Source organism: Xenopus laevis, chromosome 2L (genome assembly GCF_017654675.1).
Source record: "Xenopus laevis strain J_2021 chromosome 2L, Xenopus_laevis_v10.1, whole genome shotgun sequence".
Taxonomy (NCBI): Eukaryota; Metazoa; Chordata; class Amphibia; order Anura; family Pipidae; genus Xenopus; species Xenopus laevis.
In genome coordinates, this window is record NC_054373.1 from 114,748,696 (window position 1) to 114,770,869 (window position 22,174).

A 22,174-nucleotide genomic window follows, 5' to 3' on the forward strand; every position below is an offset into this window, starting at 1 on the left:
TCACAGGACCGCATCAACTAGCTCGATCTATATCTGCCCGATTTTTGGCCTATCGATTGGGGGGACCCGTTGGGAGCCCCCACACACGGGCAGATAAAATGCCGAATCGGTCTAAAGGATCCATATCAGAAGGTTTAATCTGGCCGTGTTTGGCCACCTTAACTCAGAGTTGGAGAACTGAAAAGCAGGAAGTTGGGTTCTGTTCTATTCTGTACGACATCCAATCAATCCAGCCTTTATACATTACATTTTGGGCTAACTATATTGAAAACATTTTTTTATTTTGCACAGTCTATCTATTTTCCCAGTGTTTTAATTTCACACAGAACTGTTCCTTTAATATATTTGCTCACAATATTACCCCAAAGCTGTCTGAAGAAAAAAAAAACACACATTTGAACTGCAGATGCTTAAAAAAAAAAAAAGCTTAGGTGCTTTAGGTGATCCATGTGAAGCGGACTTCTGGTTCAGCACACAGAGGAATTCAAGCGGCCGTCACCTTTTCACATTCTGTTATGAAGCACTTTGGAAGTCACATTGAAGCTCAAGATTTAAAAAGAAAACCAAAGGGGAGAGTAAGCCTGACTTATATAGAAGTTTGGGGGAAATTAAGTGTTAAGATAACTTGGTGTTACCTGGTGTAGGGGCAATGATCCTCTCCTTAAATAGAAGTCCCTCTCCCATGTTCTATTACTTGACTGGGCACTCCACATTTTCCGTCAGCTCACGAAACACCAAGGCAACAGTTTCTATACCATTTATTGTTCCCAAGTTGTCCATTACATGATTCTCCATTAAGGGAGACTTTCAGTGCATGGCAGAAAAGCAAAGCTGTTTATGGTTAATGAATATAATATTATTATATCTGCGTCAGTATGTCTTGCACCGTAATTGTGTGAGAGTAATGGTAAAAAAAAAAAAAAAGCTCAGCTCCAACAACAATCTTGTAGCTGCATCTGGGTGTCTAAATATTGAATACAGTCTACCTGACATTAATTCACTGTGATCCCCCCTCACCCCACAGAAATTCAGAGGCAGTGATCCCTTCAATCATCCAGCGATACAATGAACTGCCCTACAACCTGAGGTAGACGTTACAACCTGTACTAAACCTACAATACAAGTTGGCAAACCCGGGGATTAAGTTGCAGGTCCTCTCAAGAGTCGGCGGCCATCCACTAGACCCCATTAGCACTTTCCCATGTTTGAATTTGCCGCTTCCTAATCCGCAGTGGAGTGGTCACATGGTAGGATCACATGGTCATGACGTCAGGTCCTTTCCGAGAATAGGAACTAGCCGCTACCATTCCAAAACTAGCTATGAACAGAACGCTCGTCACTTCCTGCTCTCTGTGTGCGTCTCTAAAACTATCCCCTGTCTATTTGGGAAATCCTCTAAGTCTATTCAATGATATTTATCTCAGCTGGGGAGCACAGAGGAATATTACACAGAGAACATCCATCCATAAGAAATACAAAACTTTATTGACAAGCGTTTGAAGGAACAGTGACAGGCCGGCTGCTGGTGTAGGCCGTCATACATGTAATAAGACGGGAGAAGGCGCGGGCTGTGTTGGCCGCCGGAGACGGCAGTGGCGTTCCTCTCGCAAGTTATCCGTGTTCCCGCCAAGATGAGCCTGTGTGGGAAGGAACTGTCCAACCTACTGGGTATAATGACGGAGGAGGCGTGCAGTAACACATTCGAGGGCCTTTCAGCCGCCTTCCATCACTACTTCTCCAAAGCAGACCATTTCCGTGTGGGTTCCGTGCTAGTCATGCTTCTGCAGCAGCCAGACCTACTGCCCAGTGTCCCGCAGCGCCTCACCGCGCTTTACCTGCTCTGGGAGATGTACCGCACCGAGCCGCTTGCCGCAAACCCCTTCGCTGCAGTCTTCGCCCACCTGCTCAACCCACCGCCTCCTTCTGTAGAGGAGATAGAGAGACCCCTGTCAGGTAATTGTTGCAGGAAGGTGTTGGGAGCTGTAGTTGAACCCCAAGCTGGAGGCCAGTGTATCCGCTTTACCTCAGTGTAGCTGTCATTGGCCAGTGAGACAATTGTTAGTTACACAGTGATATTCGGAGGCAAGTTGTTAGTGCTCTTCCTGTTCTGTTTTTTTTTTTTTTGTTTTATTTGTAGCTATTTAGCTTTTTGTTCAGTGGCTCTCCAGTTTGGAATTTCAGCAGCTCTCTGGTTGCTAGGGTCCAATTTAGCCTAGCAACCAGGCAGTGGTGTGACCAGGAGAAGGGCCAATTTATACAGAAGAAACACCTTGCTGAATTCAGAGGCCCCAACAACTAGATAGTATTTTAAGTTGTAAGATACTCATAGGCAGACGAAGAGAACTTAAAAAAGAAAAGAAAGCTAAATGAAAAGTTACAGACAATAGGTTATTCTATAGCAAAAGTTAGATAAGGGTCAGGGGTGTCATATAGGAACATGTACAGCTGGAAAGATGGAAGGCATCCCTAGTCCAGAATTTGGCTAACAGACAGGCTTGGGACATAGGTAGGGTTGCCACCTGGCCTGTATTTTACCGGCCTGGCCGGTAAAAATGATTGCTGATCCCAATCTTATTAATAGGGAAAAAAAGATAAATCTATAGGAAGGCCAGTATTTTTTTCCAGAAAAGGTGGCAACCCTAGACATAGGTAATCTACCCACCTCTAGTTTCTACTATCAGAACATTCCGTGGTCACTATAGGCACACACAGCCTGCAAACACTTTTGTAGATGGGCTAATACATCCATGTTGTACCCTATAAGGGAGCTAGCACACTGGCAGATTTGGGGAGATTTAGTTGCCTGGTGACTAATCGCCTCTTCTGCGGGGCGACAATCTATAATGAGAAAACAGCAGCACCAATGCATTCACGGTGCTTCGATTTCCGAATCGCCCGAAGTTGCCTCACGAGGCAACTAAATCTCCCTGTATCTGCCCGTGTGCTAGCTCCCTAATAAAAGACAGCCTTGCATTAATTCCGCTTCATTATACAATAATAAACCCATTGTATTATATTGTGCAATGAAGCCGCATGAATCGCTTAAATTCATTTAAATCTGTTTAACAACATATCTAATTATTGAAGCTAAGGAGACTGGGAGATGTGTTGATACTTACCAGGAACAACAACAACATCATACATTGATATAGAGCATCTCAAGTTACTCAGAACTTTACATTAATTTGTAACATGCAAGGGTCTTAAAATAATTAAGAGTAAAAATAGGTTCAGAGGGCCCAACTGGAAATAAATAACCTAAGAAGCACATTTCTGTGTGTATCCTGCTTTACTTTTTTTGTCATCCTTTTTGTTTATAAAGTTCTTTGGTGGGGTTGTTACTTTTGTAACATTTGACATTCGTATGAATGAATGTGTTATTGTGGTCATTTATTATGGCGCTGTCTCCCTGGTGGACTCAAAGAAATCGATGATGGTTGAGCCTGTGAAATTGGTCTATTGAATTGTCTATCGATTTCCTTCAGATAAAATTTTACCATTATATTTAGGGAACATGGAATTGGAATTTGCATTGTGCAGTTTGTTACATCATTGATGTATACCTATGTACTGGAGGTTGGCTGAATATTGAACAAATAGCTGCACCTTGCATTTTTAATATAATTTTACTGTTTAGATTTCATATTGCTTTTTTTTGCATTAATGATTAAGGGTGCAAATAATTGTGGAGATCAGTATACAAAATACGTGTTTATACATACATCTATATATATATTTATTTGTTTTACAGGATTTCTGCCGCCAATTACTCCACCAGAAAAATTTTTCCTCTCACAGTTGATGTTGGCACCTCCAAGGGAGCTATTTAAAAAGACACCCCGCCAGATTGCTGTGATGGATGTGACCAGTTTGGCTCAGCCAGTGGACATCAGTGGACTACAGCTAGCTCTTGCCGGTAAGGCATTCGAGAACATTCAAAATTAACATATCGAGGTTGAAACTGTCTTATGACAGCTCAACGTGTTAAATGCGGAGTATTAAACAAAAAATGGGATGTTCTTTTCTTTAGCACTGGAAATAAGTTTCATGCCAGTGATGATAACTTCTGAAATTAAAAAAATCTAGTAAACGTTGTCACTCGATGGAGCAGTTAAAATGACACTTGAGCCTAGTACTGCCCTGTGCTTTTTTTTTTTGTCTTTATTGTTTTGCAGCCATCTGTCATGTTCTGAAATTACCATTTTTTGGGGATTAACTCATTTGCAGCTTAATCGATGCAGACATATCTAATTAAGAAGAGACTTAAAGGGGATAAAAACATTAAAGCAAAAACTGTTAAAGCACTTTCCAACTGTCTAATACTTCTAAAAACCTCTTTTTTTAAAATCATGTTTAATTTTGGTACAGGTAAGAACTCTCTCTCCTTAGTGTCTTTGAGGCCTATTTATTATGCTGTGTAAAAGGAATCTCCCCCCAAAAAACAGTGTAAAAACCTGTGTAACATAAACTGTGAATATTTCAAGGTTTGTCTGTTGTCCGAACACGACACCATTTTGCTACACCGCTTCAGATCTCGTGTAATCCGTTAAAATCAGTGGGGAAATTCAAGCACCAAACAAGTTCCGGCAGAAGATGCAATGGAAGCCGCTGTATTTTGCCATAGTTTTTTGAAGCAGCTGCTTACAGTTACAACTGGATTTGTACACAGTCGTTGAAATTTACAAGAAAACTCGATAGTAAGCCATTTTTTTACATGGTGATATGTGGCAGTTTTGACACTTGTTTTTACACAGCATAATAAATTAGCAACTTAGTGTGTCATCATCATCATCGGTAGCAGGAAGTAGCCATTTCTTATGACTGACAAGTGATCTGCCCAAATATTTGGGGTTTCTCATCTAGTAGGAAAGCTGTGGCTAGTTGCTATGGAGGTATTCAAGTTCACTAACTGACCGATTTTCCCATCTACATGTTGATGCAGTCCTTGTTCTGATGGCCAGCATAGCAGCAATTATAATCCAATCTTGGCCCTTGGACCAATTGTTTGGATCAGCCTGAAATTGCCCCGCTCAAGGTGGGAATATCTGTGAAAGATCCGCTCAGTTGGTGACTTCACTATACAAGTGGATCTTGTAATGTATGGCCAGCATATGACAGAAGCAAGCTATTTACCATTCTGCATATTAATTGTGATGGTTGCTTTTGTGCTTTCCATGTTAAAAGGACAGCATACACATATTTTCAACCTTGCTGAAAATGAATTCGGACTTCTGCCTGTTCTCCACTCTCCTCTATAAAAGTGTCATTTGTTCAAAGGAAGATGATAAAACTGTACAGGTATAAGATGTGATTATGCAGGGACCAGGGGTTTCTGAATAAGGGATATATCAGTAGTTGCCATCACTTTAAGGCTGATAAAAATCCATTAAATAAACTCAATAGGATTGTTTTGCCACCAATCTGGATTTTTGCAACTTGTTGCATTGCAACATATTCTCTTTGTAATGTTATATTGGACATATAAAAATACCTAATTATGTTCTAAGTAAATGTTGATTACAGGTTTTCAATGGAGATAGGTTCAATCTCATGTTCTAGTAAAACCACTAGAAAAATGATTTGACAAATATTTTTTTTTTCTTTCCCTCCAGAGCGCCAGTCTGAGCTCCCAACACAAAGCAAAGCCAGCTTCCCCAGTATTCTAAGTGATCCGGACCCAGATTCTTCCAATTCTGGCTTTGACAGTTCTGTTGCATCACAAATAATAGAAGCTTTAGTCAGTGGTCCAAAACCGCCAATTGAAAGTAAGGGTTTTGTTTTTTAAGTTTGTATTTGTGCCCAAAAACAAGGTTTTGATATTTAGTAAAGTAGAGTAATAATTGGTGAAAAATGTATCTACATTTTGAAAAACAAGTGTAATCAGATGGATTGTCTCCTAAGCTTCTCTCATAAAGTGGCAGGTCTCTCATGCATTATGTCCATGATTCAAGATATCTGTATAAAAGAGCATTTTGATCAAAGATATCACAGATCCTATCCAATATCTATAGTTTTATACCACTGCAGAATCTGCAGGAAATTCTAGTTTTTTGAGGGTAGTTTCAGTAAAAATAGGCCCAGTTATTTACAACAGTAAAGGGGGAATTTAAATACACCCCACTGAAGAATATATCTACATAGATAGTGGCTGAGAAGTTATCAGCTCACTTCTCTCCCCCAATCTTGTCCACTTATGTGTTTTTAAGTTGTATGTTATTTTATGGATATGATCCAGCTTCATTGAAGTGGATTCTCAATGATGTGTCTTTGTGGCGAAAATGTTTTTAGTGGGACTAATAAAAGTTGAGTTTTAAATTATTTAACACTACGGCACCTGAACTAGTTAACTGGAGGGCTGCAGGAGAGATACAAAGGTTACTACGTACTTCTCTTTGCAACTCCTCAATTGATACATTTATTAGTTTCAGTAAAAACTAAAAAATTTTGGGATAACAAAAACGCAAATTTCTAGAGATCTATTATGTCCAGAAGCTGAAAATAGCTCAAATCTGAAAATGCTCCAGCTAATATCTGCCAAGGTCATGTAGAAGTCAATGGCAGAGGTAACTTCAACCATTTGAAGATGTTTTTAGCCTTCATGATTTTCAGGGTTTTTTTTCCGGTGGTTTGCGCTTAAAAACTTCAATCAATGCAAGCTTTTTTTCGCCGATAACTTGAGCAATATGATTCTTTGAGTTTCCCCCCCGATTGCATTGATTCAAGTTTTTTACATTTTGTTTTTTTCATAAATAAGAAAACATTTGAGTTGTGAGTTTGTTTGAGGTAGAAAAAACCTCACAAACTCGACCTTTGATACATAACCCCCTTAATATAGCAGCATAAAACTGGACATTGCTATTTAGAAGTGTGCATAAATACAATAGAATAGAATAATGGGGGGAAAAAAGTAAACCCAGTATATCAAATCCCTTAATAGAGATTTTAAAGTTGTTTCTATAAGCAATTTGTATGAATTCACAAACAAATGTATATATACTTGTCTTTAATTGATGTTTCTAGGCCACTTTCGTCCAGAGTTTATCCGTCCCCCACCTCCACTTCATGTTTGTGAGGATGAGTTAGCTTGGCTCAATCTTATTGAACCAGATCATGCTGTTAAATGGGACCGATCCATGTGCGTGAAGAACAGCACTGGAGTGGAAATTAAGAGGATTATGGCTAAGGCTTTTAAAAGCCCACTTTCTTCCCCTCAGCAAACTCAGGTAAAGAGTTATAAAATAAAGATAATAACATAAACAGTGTAAGATAATATGTAGTTGTATTTTGCAGCTGTATGTGTTCTAATGGGGTACTGCCAAAAATAACAAAACATCAGTGTCTAAATAGAAGAGTGGGATTGACAGGAGACTTTACAGACAGGGGCATGCAGCTTGTTTCAACTGGTAGTCCGTACTGGTCTATAATCCAGAAGGATAGAGTGAGAGATTTTACCAATTAAAAATAAGAAATAAGACTGTTAAATACAAGAATGGCAGTGAATGGTAGAAGAACATGCTTTCAGTCTAAATTTCATATAGAAATGTCCACCAGCTACCTGTAGGTGGGATTCTTTAACGTCCACTTTAAAGCAATATAAGAGAGAGAGACGAGAGACTCGAGTCTAAGAGCCGAAACGTTGAATAAACCCATTTTTTTCATCACAAAAGACCTATGAGTGCGTATTTCTTTGATATATGTTCCAGCACCTAGGCATTTCCATTGTTTTCTGAGTGCACCTATCCAGTAGTTTGTATATCAGTGAAAAATATATGTGGAATAATATACTCCATACTGTAAAATTCCATGAGTGTGTTCATATGAAGACATATGGTTGTAGTTAGATAGTTAGAGTGCATTTATATATATATATATATATATATATATATATATATATATATATATATATATATATATATATATATATATATATATATATATATATATATATATATACACACACACAGGTTATGAAATGGGGTATTTATCACATGACTTAAGACCAGAAGTTTTCTCCCTGTGATTTGCTACTTTGTATATGCAAATAATGGTCCTAATTTGTCCATATATTTTGTGGTAAATTTGGTATTCGGCCAAATCCTAAAATTGTGGATTCAATGCATCCCCCTAAACTGTTTAACTTTGGGGGTTATTTAATAAATACATTTAAAATAAAAAAGCTTGACCAAACTCCCATGCCTGATTTTGCCTTATTTATTAATTAAAAACTCAAATAAATCGGGAAAAAAACGGATAAAATCGCATGAAAACCCGAATTGTATTCTTTCTCAGACTTTTTTTCCCGAGTCGCTTGTTTTTTGGGGGGATTTGCCCAAAAACCCTGAACTTATCACATTATTGGGCTAAACCCAGTGAAAATCACGATATGTTCAAATTGGGATAGGCAAATACAAGAGTCCTCTGCACTCAACCCATTATCAATATATTTAAGACAGAGACATTTTGTGCATACTGCTACTGAAAAATGCCTTACCCTTTAAACAAAACAGGGATTGTTTGTCCATATATTGCAATATATTTAAGCTGGCCAACTACGTCAAAGTCATCCCATATCTGGCCAGTCCTACGCTTAATTTTCATCTGATTCATTAAGAATTCAATTGCTTATACATTTTGCAAAGGGACTAAGTTTTACCTGCAACTTACTAGCTGCTTTCAAAGTAAAACTCCCAAACTTGGCTGCCCTTTTATTAGACACCAGTGGGATCACCTGACTATAGCTGGGAAGGGTGGGATAGGGACATCTCCCATTGACTTATACGTGACCTCGACAGGTCTGAGATGGCGGATTTTCGGATTCGGGCTTTTTGCACCATCGGTGTATAATAAATCTTGAAAAAAAAAAATTCCCCCCACAAAAAATTTTTTTTTTGTTTTTTTTTTTTTATTGCCCCAAAAAACCTGACCAGATTCATGTTTAGTAAATAACCCCCTTGATGTTAACATAGGGGTCTTATCTTGCTAATATATGTCAGACTAGTATATTTCAGTTAAATAAGTCTGTTTTGTACAGTATGTTGTCTTTCTGGCATTTGACAGGGGTCCTGTCATATATTATCTAAGTGACATTTTGTTTGCCATATACTCCCTCATACTTTTATATATATTTTGTTAAATTCTGTTAATTTTTTTTCTTTACATTCCTTCTACTAGCTTCTCGGGGAAATAGAAAAAGACCCTAAGTTGGTGTATCACATTGGCCTCACTCCTGCCAAGCTTCCAGATTTGGTAGAAAACAATCCATTGGTTGCTATTGAAATGCTGCTCAAGTTAATGCAATCAAGTCAAATAACTGAATACTTCTCAGTGCTTGTCAACATGGATATGTCTTTACATTCCATGGAAGTTGTCAATAGGTGAGTCCTTGCAGATTTCTCCTCCTGATGAAACACACATAACATGGTGAATGGAATATAGTGAGCCTGCAAGCAAAACTACATATTGAGGGGCCTGATTTATCCAAAGCTTGGTGGAAAAAATGTAATATTTTGTGCCTGAAAAGATGCAATTTTTTTTTTTACCAAGTTAAATTTCCCATAGACACGCACAAACACATAGACGCAGGCTAAAGTGCATGTTGCTTCTCTATAACAAAGTTTGAGTGTCCCAAACTATTTTACTCTGCTATGTAAGCCTTAAACTAAAAACCTTAATGAAGTAACAAAGTATTTTACTTATGAATCATTCTTGTCATTGATTAGTTCATTAGTTGATTAAAGAGCAATTTAAGACCCAGGATGGTAATAGATCATTGTGTTACTGTGCAGCCAGTGCTGTTTAGTCTCATGTGCACCCAGAACTTTTGGCTCCCTGTAGTCAGGGGTGCTTCGCCAATGAGGCAAGTTGAGGCTGTCGCCTCAGGCGGCAGCGCCCCACTAGGCACCAGGGGCAGCAAAAATGCTGCTCCTGGTACTTTAAGAGCGAATTTCCAGGGGAGGGGGGGGCAGCAGCAACTGCTGCCTCAGGCGGCGGATGGGCCAAGATCGCCCCTGCCTGTAGTGTGGCCTCTCCACCTCTTGTTCTTTTTTCAATGAGGTGGCACACAATGTAGCCCCCCCCCCCCCCGATGAAGTCGGGGAAAGCTGAGGAGAAACCCGTTAGTATTAGGGAAGCAGCATATCACCTATATCGTCTTGTTCCTTCATCTATTTGATCTTCTATAAACAAATTAATATTTTTTTTCTTTTAAGACTAACAACAGCAGTGGATCTTCCTCCTGAGTTCATTCACCTTTACATCTCAAACTGTATATCCACATGTGAGCAGATTAAGGACAAGTATATGCAGGTAAGGAACATGCAAAACACAACATACGGTCCGTCCAGTTAAAGGTCCCTTCAGTTCTGATGTTGAAGAGGGCGGAATGGTTTAATACATTTTTAATAATGACAAGCCCATGCAAAGGTCCCAGCAGCTATAGTTCTGGGGTGAGTACTGTATTGAGGGAATGGTTTTTCTGCAAGTGACAATAAGTGACTTGTGGACACTACCATAATAAATGGAAAAAGGAGGCATCCAGCTATGGATATGGTTTTTTTCCTTCCCAGTTTTTTTCTATTTGTGGGTAACTGTGGTATCTTGGAGTTGTTGTGGAATTTTTACAGTTTAGCCCCTAATGGAGTAAAAAAGAAAGTAGATACTATCTATTGTCTAATCCCAGTCCAATAGGGCCAGTGTTGATGGGGGTGTATGTAAAAGCTGTCGGATTTATGCTCCTATAGTCCTCCAGGGATATAAAATTCTCAGCCACGATGAGTAAGTCCCTCTTGGATTTAAATAAATACTTACTCAAATCGAGCCTGGCCCCGAAGTTCCCCCTGGGCCTGACTTGAACCAAACAGATTCTCTCAGGAAATTAACCAGGCAGCTTTATTTGAGGTATACATTAATACAGAGTATTACAATACAGAGTATTAAATAATAGCTCACACGCCCTGAAAGCTCGTGAGGACGTTGGGGGACAATAAGCAATACAACAGATGACTATTTAACCATTTCTTCTTCCATGGGGCTGATCCAGAGGCATCCAATCATCATTCTTGGTTTAACATAACTATGTCACTATTTCCATCTAGGGACAGACTCACAGTCTCAGTACAATAGCCAAATAAGGTGTAACTACTGTGTCAGCACAGTGTCCAGAATGGTATCTATGCTGTAGTTTCTGAGACGATGTGTCTTGCTTGGCCTTGCACTATACTTGTGACATGAGACAACAGATGTATTCCTTGTTCTGTGCAAACATTCTACATTCTAATAAAAGAATGGCCTTTAACCTTGTGCTTCTTCTACAACACAGCAATTCTGTAACTAGTGTTGTGTTCTATAATCTTTGTTCTTTGATAATAACCACTTAAGGCTTAAATCTAAAATCCTGATATCTACAAAAGCGTCTCTCTCATTGAGTGCTGTGCATATATGTTTCCCCTAACATACCCACATGCACCAACAGTGGGCTCCCAGTGTGGGGGGCACAGCACATGATGGGGGTAAATCCAGGGTTTGGAACATATACTGCTATGTATAAGATTCTCAGTTGTTATTCCCTCTCTTTAGATCAGATAGATTAAGTCAGATGATCTAGCACTGGCACTCTTATCTCTTCATATATTAAAGTGGCCCCGTCACCCAGACATAAAAAGCTGTATAATAAAACTCCTTTTCAAATTAAATAAGAACCCCAATTTCTTTTTTTTTTTTATTAATACCTTCATAGCTGTTGTAAACTCATTTAAAAATCTCAGCATTCAATCAAATATTGCCTGCCCCTCTTCTGTGCCTTAGGCATAGAGGCGGGGCAGTCAATTACTTTCACTTTCCATTCAGCACTTCCTAGATGTCACTGCTCTCCCCATATTCCCCCCTCGCTCATAACCATTTAATTGTGTAGCCAGGGCATGGGGATGGACATCAGGTCCCCCATTCTGGTGCACAAACAAGATTTTGAGATGATACAAGGCTTGCCTTAATAGCAGTGTCCACAAAATGGCTCCTGCCTCCATGCTATAATTATGAATTCCCAGACAGAAGGAAACAAGATTCAAATAATTTTTACAGTGTAATTAAAGTTCATTTTGCTTGACTAATGTGATTAAAAAGGATTTGGAATATTTTTTTTGGGTGACGGGTTCCCTTTAACCCTTTAAGTGCCAAGAACGTAGCTCCTACGTTCTTTTAAAAAAGGCTTTAAGTGCCAAGAACGTAGGAGCTACGTTCTTTACTAAGTCAGCGCTCCCTCTGCACGCGCAGCAAAAACAGCGTGCAGAGAGGAGCGATCAGCGCCACAACCCCCTAGGCAACGAGCTTACCTGCAGCAGATCGCCGATCCTCGCCGACACCCTTCTCCAGGAGCGACACAGACGCAGCAACAGCTTCCTTGTCGCAGGACCCGGACCTCACGTGTTCCAGCGCCGCCCACGCACTTCCTGCTGCTCTGACTCATCGATCCTGGACCCTACAGCTCTGAAAAGGACCCCCTTCATCTAGATTCGGTAAGTGCCCCCTTTTTTTTACTTATTTAGTACATTTACAAGCATTTACATGTACACAATGCACATATTAGTAAAAGTAGGTTTTTTTTTTTTTTTTTACTTTTCTGATTTTTTTGATTTTTCACACTTTGGCACTTATTTACACACTCACATACACATATGCACAAATGTATACACTTTTTAGAGCTGTAAATCCATGCATACACAAACACACACTTATAGGGGTTTTTTGTACTTTTTTTTTTTTTAGCTCTTCATTTTCAAGTTTCCCTCTTGTTATTTCCCCAAAAAACGTTAGATTTCATAGCGTGACTACTGGATCAAGCATTCTGACCACTAACCACGCTGTCATTTTGTTATTTCGTTGATTTTCCTAATTGTATTTGATTTTTTGTGATTTTTATTGCAGTTTTATGCTTGCATTGTTTTTCCTTGTGTCATTTTTTAGCATCGCTTACACTTTGATCATTTGGGGTAGAAACACATTTTTAGCAATTCTGTGTTCGTCAGAATGTGTACTTTCCAAAAATATATGGTTTTGGGGGGTCTTTGTACTGTTAGGGGGTCTTACGGCACATTATATGCAGTCAGTATGCTATGTTCACAGAAGGCGAATTGACAGCCGAGAAAATTCTTATGCACTATTTTCATTTGGCCCACCTGCTTTGGTATATCTATGCATAATGGGCATCAAACTGTTCAGTAGACCCTTGGCGTCAATATTTATGGTGTTTTCTAATTGTATGTAAGAAATTGGGTGAGATAAATGCGACCAACTGCAATATTTTTAGGCGATTTTCAGAAATATCATAAAAACTGCTGCCTTTAGCGTTGCTTTGCAGTATGTACGTTTGGAGTAGAAAGACAGTTTTAGCAAATTTTTATTCGGCAGAATGTGTACTTTCCAAAAATATATGGTTTTGGGGGGTCTTTGTACTGTTAGGGGGTCTTACGGCACATTATATGCAGTCAGTGTGCTATGTTCACAGAAGGCGAATTGACAGCCGAGAAAATTCTTATGCACTGTTTTCATTTGGGGTCCGCACGTGCCCACCTGCTTTGGTATATCTATGCATATTGGGCATCATACTGTTCAGTAGACCCTTGGCGTCAATATTTATGGTGTTTTCTAATTGTATGTAAGAAATTGGGTGAGATAAATGCGACCAACTGCAATATTTTTAGGCGATTTTCAGAAATATCATAAAAACTGCTGCCTTTAGCGTTGCTTTGCAGTATGTACGTTTGGAGTAGAAAGACAGTTTTAGCTAATTTTTATTCGGCACAATGTGTACTTTCCAAAAATATATGGTTTTGGGGGGTCTTTGTACTGTTAGGGGGTCTTACAGCACATTATATGCAGTCAGTGTGCTATGTTCACAGAAGGCGAATTGACAGCCGAGAAAATTCTTATGCACTGTTTTCATTTGGGGTCCGCACATGCCCACCTGCTTTGGTATATCTATGCATATTGGGCATCATACTGTTCAGTAGACCCTTGACATCAATATTTAGGGTGTTTTCCATTTGTATGTAAGAAATTGGGTGAGATAAGTGCGACCAACTGCAATATTTATAGGCGATTTTCAGAAATATCATAAAAACCGCTGCCTTTAGCGTTGCTTTGCAGTATGTACGTTTGGAGTAGAAAGACAGTTTTAGCAAATTTTTATCTGGCAGGATGTGTACTTTCCAAAAATATATTGTTTTGGGGGTCTTTGTACTGTATGGGGGTCTTACAGCACATTATATGCAGTCAGAGTGCTATGTTCACAGAAGGCGAATTGACAGCCGAGGAAATTCTTATGCACTGTTTTCATTTGGGGTCCGCACGTGCCCACCTGCTTTGGTATATCTATGCATATTGGGCATCATACTGTTCAGTAGACCCTTGGCGTCAATATTTATGGTATTTTCTAATTGTATGTAAGAAATTGGGTGAGATAAATGCAACCAACTGCAATATTTTTAGGCAATTTTCAGAAATATCATAAAAACCGCTGCCTTTAACGTTGCTTTGCAGTATGTACGTTTGGAGTAGAAAGACAGTTTTAGCAAATTTTTATTCGGCAGAATGTGTACTTTCCAAAAATATATAGTTTTGGGGGGTTTTTGTACTGTTAGGGGGTCTTACAGCAAATTATATGCAGTCAGTGTGCTATGTTCACAGAAGGCGAATTGACAGCCGAGAAAGTTCTTATGCACTGTTTTCATTTGGGGTCCGCACGTGCCCACCTGCTTTGGTATATCTATGCATATTGGGCATCAAACTGTTCAGTAGACTCTTGAAGTCAATATTTAGGGTGTTTTCCATTTGTATGTAAGAAATTGGGTTGGATAAGTGCGACCAACTGCAATATTTTTAGGCGATTTTCAGAAATATCATAAAAACCACTGCATTTAGCATTGCTTTGCAGTATGTACGTTTGGAGTAGAAAGACAGTTTTAGCAAATTTTTATTCGGTAGAATGTGTACTTTCCAAAAATATATGGTTTTCTGGGGTGAACGTAATTTTTTGTACCTTTGCCTGTCACAAAATCCTGTATATGTGCTGATTTTGCAGTATCTGGAATTACAGAACTCGTACGGGGTGTCTTCTTTCTGGGGCCCCTATATGCCACATACTTAGGTGTACCTATGCATATTGGGTATCATACTGTTCAGCGGACCCAGACTTTCAAGTTTAGGGAGTTTTATCTTGGTATATAATGATATGTAGGAGATACAATGCTTTAGAGTTGGAGTATTGAGGAGATTTTTGTAAATGTCATAAAAACTGCGAAATGTAGGAAAGCTTTGCTGCTTGGTAATTTGGAGTAGAAAGACATGCATACCCATTTTAGATTCGTCAGAATGTGTACTTTCCAAAAGTATATGGTTTTCTGGGGTGAACATGCATTTTTGTACTTTTGCCCCTCATAAAATGCTGTAAATGTGCTGATTTTGCAGTATTTGGAATTACAGAACTGTCTTCGTTCTGGGACCCCTATACGCTACATACTTAGGTGTACTTATGCATATTGGGCATCAAACTATTCAGCGGACCCTGGCTTTCATATTTAGTGTGTTTTATATTGGTATATAATGATATGTGGGAGATACGATGCTTCAGAGTTGCAATATTGAGATGATTTTTGGTAATGTCATAAAAATTGCCAAATGTAGGAACGCTTTACGGCTTGGTACTTTGGAGTAGAAAGACATGCATACCCATATTAGATTCGTCAGAATGTGTACTTTCCAAAAATATATGGTTTTCTGGGGTGAACATGCATTTTTGTATTTTTGCCCCTTGAGAAATGCTGTAAATGTGCTGATTTTGCAGTATTTGGAATTCCAGAACTGATAACTTGTATGGGGTGTCTTCGTTTTGGGGCCCCGATACGCCACATACTTGAGTGTACCTATGCATATTGGGCATCAAACTGTTCAGCGAACCCTGGGCTTTCATATTTAGTGTGTTTTATCTTGGTATATAATGATGTGTGGGAGATACGATGCTTCAGAGTTGCAATATCGAGATGATATTCGGTAATGTCATAAAAATTGCCAAATGTAGGAACGCTTTACGGCTTGGTACTTTGGAGTAGAAAGACATGTATACCCATATTAGATTCGTCAGAATGTGTACTTTCCAAAAATATATGGTTTTCTGGGGTGAACATGCATTTTTGTATTTTTGCCCCTTGAGAAATGCTGTAAATGTGCTGATTTTGCAGTATTTGGAATTCCAGAACTGATAACTCATATGGGGTGTCTTCGTTCTGGGGCCCCTATACGCCACATACTTAGGTGTACCTATGCATATTGGGCATCAAACTGTTCAGCGAACCCTGGGCTTTCATATTTAGTGTGTTTTATCTTGGTATATAATGATATGTGGGAGATACGATGCTTCAGAATTGCAATATTGAGATGATTTTCAGTAATGTCATAAAAATTGGCAAATGTAGGAGCGCTTTACGGCTTGGTACTTTGGAGTAGAAAGACATGCATACCCATATTAGATTCGTCAGAATGTGTACTTTCCAAAAATATATGGTTTTCTGGGGTGAACATGCATTTTTGTATTTTTGCCCCTTGAGAAATGCTGTAAATGTGCTGATTTTGCAGTATTTGGAATTCCAGAACTGATAACTCATATGGGGTGTCTTCGTTTTGGGGCCCCGATACGCCACATACTTAGGTGTACCTATGCATATTGGGCATCAAACTGTTCAGCGAACCCTGGGCTTTCATATTTAGTGTGTTTTATCTTGGTATATAATGATATGTGGAAGATACGATGCTTCAGAGTTGCAATATTGAGATGATTTTCGGTAATGTCATAAAAATTGGCAAATGTAGGAGCGCTTTACGGCTTGGTACTTTGGAGTAGAAAGACATGCATACCCATATTAGATTCGTCAGAATGTGTACTTTCCAAAAATATATGGTTTTCTGGGGTGAACATGCATTTTTGTACTTTTGCCCCTTGAGAAATGCTGTAAATGTGCTGATTTTGCAGTATTTGGAATTCCAGAACTGATAACTCATATGGGGTGTCTTCGTTTTGGGGCCCCGATACGCCATATACTTAGGTGTACCTATGCATATTGGGCATCAAACTGTTCAGTGAACCCTGGGCTTTCATATTTAGTGTGTTTTATCTTGGTATATAATGATATGTGGGAGATACGATGCTTCAGAGTTGCAATATTGAGATGATATTCGGTAATGTCATAAAAATTGCCAAATGTAGGAACGCTTTACGGCTTGGTACTTTGGAGTAGAAACACATGCATACCCATATTAGATTCGTCAGAATGTGTACTTTCCAAAAATATATGGTTTTCTGGGGTGAACATGCATTTTTGTATTTTTGCCCCTTGAGAAATGCTGTAAATGTGCTGATTTTGCAGTATTTGGAATTCCAGAACTGATAACTCATATGGGGTGTCTTCGTTCTGGGGCCCCTATACGCCACATACTTAGGTGTACCTATGCATATTGGGCATCAAACTGTTCAGCGAACCCTGGGCTTTCATATTTAGTGTGTTTTATCTTGGTATATAATGATATGTGGGAGATACGATGCTTCAGAGTTGCAATATTGAGATGATTTTCGGTAATGTCATAAAAATTGGCAAATGTAGGAGCGCTTTACGGCTTGGTACTTTGGAGTAGAAAGACATGCATACCCATATTAGATTCGTCAGAATGTGTACTTTCCAAAATTATATGGTTTTCTGGGGTGAACATGCATTTTTGTATTTTTGCCCCTTGAGAAATGCTGTAAATGTGCTGATTTTGCAGTATTTGGAATTCCAGAACTGATAACTCATATGGGGTGTCTTCGTTCTGGGGCCCCTATACGCCACATACTTAGGTGTACCTATGCATATTGGGCATCAAACTGTTCAGCGAACCCTGGGCTTTCATATTTAGTGTGTTTTATCTTGGTATATAATGATATGTGGGAGATACGATGCTTCAGAGTTGCAATATTGAGATGATTTTCGGTAATGTCATAAAAATTGGCAAATGTAGGAGCGCTTTACGGCTTGGTACTTTGGAGTAGAAAGACATGCATACCCATATTAGATTCGTCAGAATGTGTACTTTCCAAAAATATATGGTTTTCTGGGGTGAACATGCATTTTTGTACTTTTGCCCCTTGAGAAATGCTGTAAATGTGCTGATTTTGCAGTATTTGGAATTCCAGAACTGATAACTCATATGGGGTGTCTTCATTCTGGGGCCCCTATACGCCACATACTTAGGTGTACCTATGCATATTGGGCATCAAACTGTTCAGCGAACCCTGGGCTTTCATATTTAGTGTGTTTTATCTTGGTATATAATGATATGTGGGAGATACGATGCTTCAGAGTTGCAATATTGAGATGATTTTCGGTAATGTCATAAAAATTGGCAAATGTAGGAGCGCTTTACGGCTTGGTACTTTGGAGTAGAAAGACATGCATACCCATATTAGATTCGTCAGAATGTGTACTTTCCAAAAATATATGGTTTTCTGGGGTGAACATGCATTTTTGTACTTTTGCCCCTTGAGAAATGCTGTAAATGTGCTGATTTTGCAGTATTTGGAATTCCAGAACTGATAACTCATATGGGGTGTCTTCGTTTTGGGGCCCCTATACGCCACATACTTAGGTGTACCTATGCATATTGGGCATCAAACTGTTCAGCGAACCCTGGGCTTTCATATTTAGGGTGTTGTATCTTGGTATATAATGATATGTGGTAGATACGATGCTGTAGACTGGACACTTTGAGGTAATTTTTCAAAAATGTAACACATTTTTATAAAAACTGCTAACTTTAGGAAAGAATTGCAACTTGGTAGTTTGGAGTACAAATATATATTTACCCATTTTGAACTCGTTAGAATCTGTTCTTTCTAATAAGGGGTAGTTTTTTAGGGTAAACCTACTGTTAGTGGAATGTTTGGTCTTGAAATCAGATGTATGCAGTTTTGTAGAGCAGTGCTTTGGAAATTTGGTAGTTTACTGCTTCGAAGTTTTTGATCTATAGAAGTAAGAAATCTCCATAAAACTATATATATTTGGTATTGGCGCGTTCAGGAGACACAGAACTTTCCAAATCTGCCATGTTCTCATGCATAAAATAAATTATGCTTCTGATATATGTGTTTTTATCATGTGAAACTGTTTTTTTTTTTTGTTTTTTTTTTATACATTTAGAACCCCATATCTTTTTACTGGAGTGGAATGACAACAAAATACTAGCATATTTTGAAAGCTTAGGTTGTCCTGAGAAAAACGATACCTTGTTTTCGTGGGTAAACTAAAAGACCCCCCCAGGCAAGTCCCCTAAAGTGAAAGAGCAAAAAATGTTCAAAAACGGTCTGGCAATAGAAGTTTCAACTAGGCCAAATTGGCTGGCAGCGAAAGGGTTAAAATAGGTCCAAATTTGATCAAATAAGAGTTTATGGTCGCTGATGGTGACTGACCCAGGGTTGCTTACAATTGATGCAATTCAATTTGATTGTGTAGCTCAAAAGATTCATTAAATATTGTTCAGTCTCCTAGGATTAGTTACCCAAAACAGTAGTGCTTTGGGTTGCTGAATCTCCATTATCTTTCTCATTTGGAAACCCACTTATTTTGGAGTTATAGCAAGTTGAAGGCTACCCTTTCCTGGATATCATGCATAGCCACTAAAACCTACAGAAAAGGCAGAGGCAAGCAGTTTATTTGCAGGGAATGAGAAAAGAGTGCGTCATTAAAGGGACTTGGTCATGATTCTGCATCTAAAGAAGAGGGAAATTGTTATACAGTATGGTTACAGAAGGAAGGGGGGGGATCCATCATGGTTGTTTTGCCTCTGACTTTTGTAAAGTAAATGTTCTGTGGATCCCTTAGTTGAAAAGCTTCATCTTAATCCCCTTGCTTTGGGAATGGTATGTTTAGCAGGCAAGTGCCCACCTACCTTTGCTCATACACTATAGGAATGGTTTCCCATAAATATTATCATGATTTCCTTTCCTTTTTTTTTTTTGCAACATTTTGCTTTCAAAGCTCTAGAAAGACTTACCTTCTGTGCTGACTTTCCAAGTAAATATATTTGATGCGGATGGTACTTTGTTTTTAATGATTTCCTTTGCTGTAACCTCCAGATGTATAGTAAATATTTGTGTGAGTAGAGCTACAATTCACCTGCCCTGCTTATAATAGCTGTTCATGTATGAGTATGCCGATTTCTTTATTTCTGTGTGTATCTTTTACAGAATCGGTTGGTGCGACTAGTTTGTGTTTTCCTCCAGTCGTTGATTCGAAACAAGATAATCAACGTGCAGGACTTGTTCATAGAGGTGCAGGCTTTCTGTATAGAGTTCAGCAGAATCCGGGAAGCAGCCGGCTTGTTCAGGTTGTTGAAAACATTGGACACTGGAGAAAACCCTTCAGAGGCAAAGCCTTCAAAATAAGATGTTGCATTCTCGTTACCTTTGTAAAGGAACTGCTTTCTGTAGCTGGAGTCTTGTAAATTACAGTTTTTTTAATTTTTAGTTGTACGCATTTTGATGTACTGTCCTCAGGGCATGGTGTATTGCTACAGCATAGAAGCATTTTATGCCCATTAAATAGTTTTTTCAATTGTATACACGTTAGCACAATCCCAAAAATACTTCTAAATATTTAAATTTGTAAATATTCTGTGACTATTTGTTGGCTGGTTTGATCTACATTTCCATAACTAATAAGTGTTGGAATAAAAGATGATCTTCTGATGCCCTTACAGAACTATGGAAGTGCTCTCCTGCCAGAAAGGAACAATGTTATTTGCAGGCAAATCATTGCACTTCTTAAAGCTATGCTCAAAGTTTTGACTTTTTTTTTTTTTTTTTCTTTAATGGATACTTGCTTGAAGGTATCCGGCCATTGCTGATTTTACATTTGCTGGACTGTTTGGGGCACAATAGGTATGAAGGGCCATGCCTGAATCTTGTAGGCTGCTGTCATTTCACTCTGCGAGCTGACGCCCTATTGTACAGGTATTGAAAAGATTGTTTAAAAAAAGAAAATTACGAGCTGAAAAAAAGTTTATTCATGTGGTATGACATTGGTCTGTTTTCTTTTGCCCCACTAGGAATTTTTCTCATGGGTAAGTGGATCCATTCTGCCCCAAGTACTTACCCACAGACACAGTTTCATGGGAGTTATATGTAGCAGTCACAGTTTGTACTACAGGTGAACAGTGACTGCTGCCTGCCAATTGGTTGCCACAGGCTATAAGACCTCCTTGGAAAATGACTTAATTCTCCTAATTTCTGCTCCCAAGCTGTTCTCTTCAGTGTTCTTACATAGAGGTACATTTATACTGTGCTGATTGTGTGCGTGGTGTAAATCCGTATCAATAATAAATCTGTCGTTTAGGGTCTGCAAGTAGAAACTGATAACTCACCACACAAGGGAAGAGGCCCAGCTGCACTGCCCTGAGCACTTAGATGTGTAAGACTGTGGACACAAACTCTTCACTTTGATTTTATCTGCCTGGTGGAAGATTGCTTTCATTGAGTGCCTGCTCCAAAAGTTTTTTATGGTGGTGTAAAACAGGGTCGAAAGAGCTTTGGCCACTAGGGGAAGCTATTGCTCCACAAACTGCTTGTGCAGGCTTCTAGTCTAGTAGCCATACATATCAAGATTTATTGGGCTGAATTTGACCCTACTACATTGTGGGTATATTTATTTCAGCATGAGTAGTGGGTGGTAGATTTGTCCTGCAAATCACAATTTGTCTGTGTTACAAATGAGCTTATGGGCCCAGAAGCACACTGCAGTGTTGGGTTAACAATCTGAGTGCTTTCTTCAAGAAAGCAATTCCCTGTCTGGCTTCTGGCTGCCAACGTACCAGATAAGGATTGGTTGGCATTATACCCCCAATATGTAATAAAAGCAAGCAATAGCTTTTGATTATAACAGTCCTTTTCAGCCTGGCAATACTTTGCTTTTTAGGGAGGAGACTTTTTCCCAAATCCAACCCGGATCAATGTAATATTTCTCCATTGCTCTTTCTAGGACTTCAGGTTCACACTATGCTGGATCTTTTCCTTCCTATATACAGGTATGGGATCTGTTATTTGGAAACCCATTATCCCTAAATATATAAATTACATGATGGCCATCTCCATTGACTATTT

At 38.9% G+C, this 22,174-nt stretch overlaps 1 protein-coding gene across 1 annotated transcript; it reads left to right on the forward strand.

Annotated features, from left to right (window-relative positions):
- The first annotated feature begins 1,296 nt into the window (after positions 1 to 1,296).
- cnot11.L (CCR4-NOT transcription complex subunit 11 L homeolog) lies at positions 1,297 to 21,414 on the forward strand. Its single transcript, XM_018247064.2, has 7 exons — positions 1,297 to 1,953; positions 3,752 to 3,916; positions 5,613 to 5,765; positions 7,021 to 7,223; positions 9,172 to 9,374; positions 10,209 to 10,305; positions 20,264 to 21,414. Exons 1-7 carry the CDS (start codon positions 1,632 to 1,634, stop codon positions 20,459 to 20,461), a joined length of 1,341 nt encoding a protein of 446 aa, XP_018102553.1. The 5' UTR covers positions 1,297 to 1,631; the 3' UTR covers positions 20,462 to 21,414.
- Positions 21,415 to 22,174: the final 760 nt, after the last annotated feature.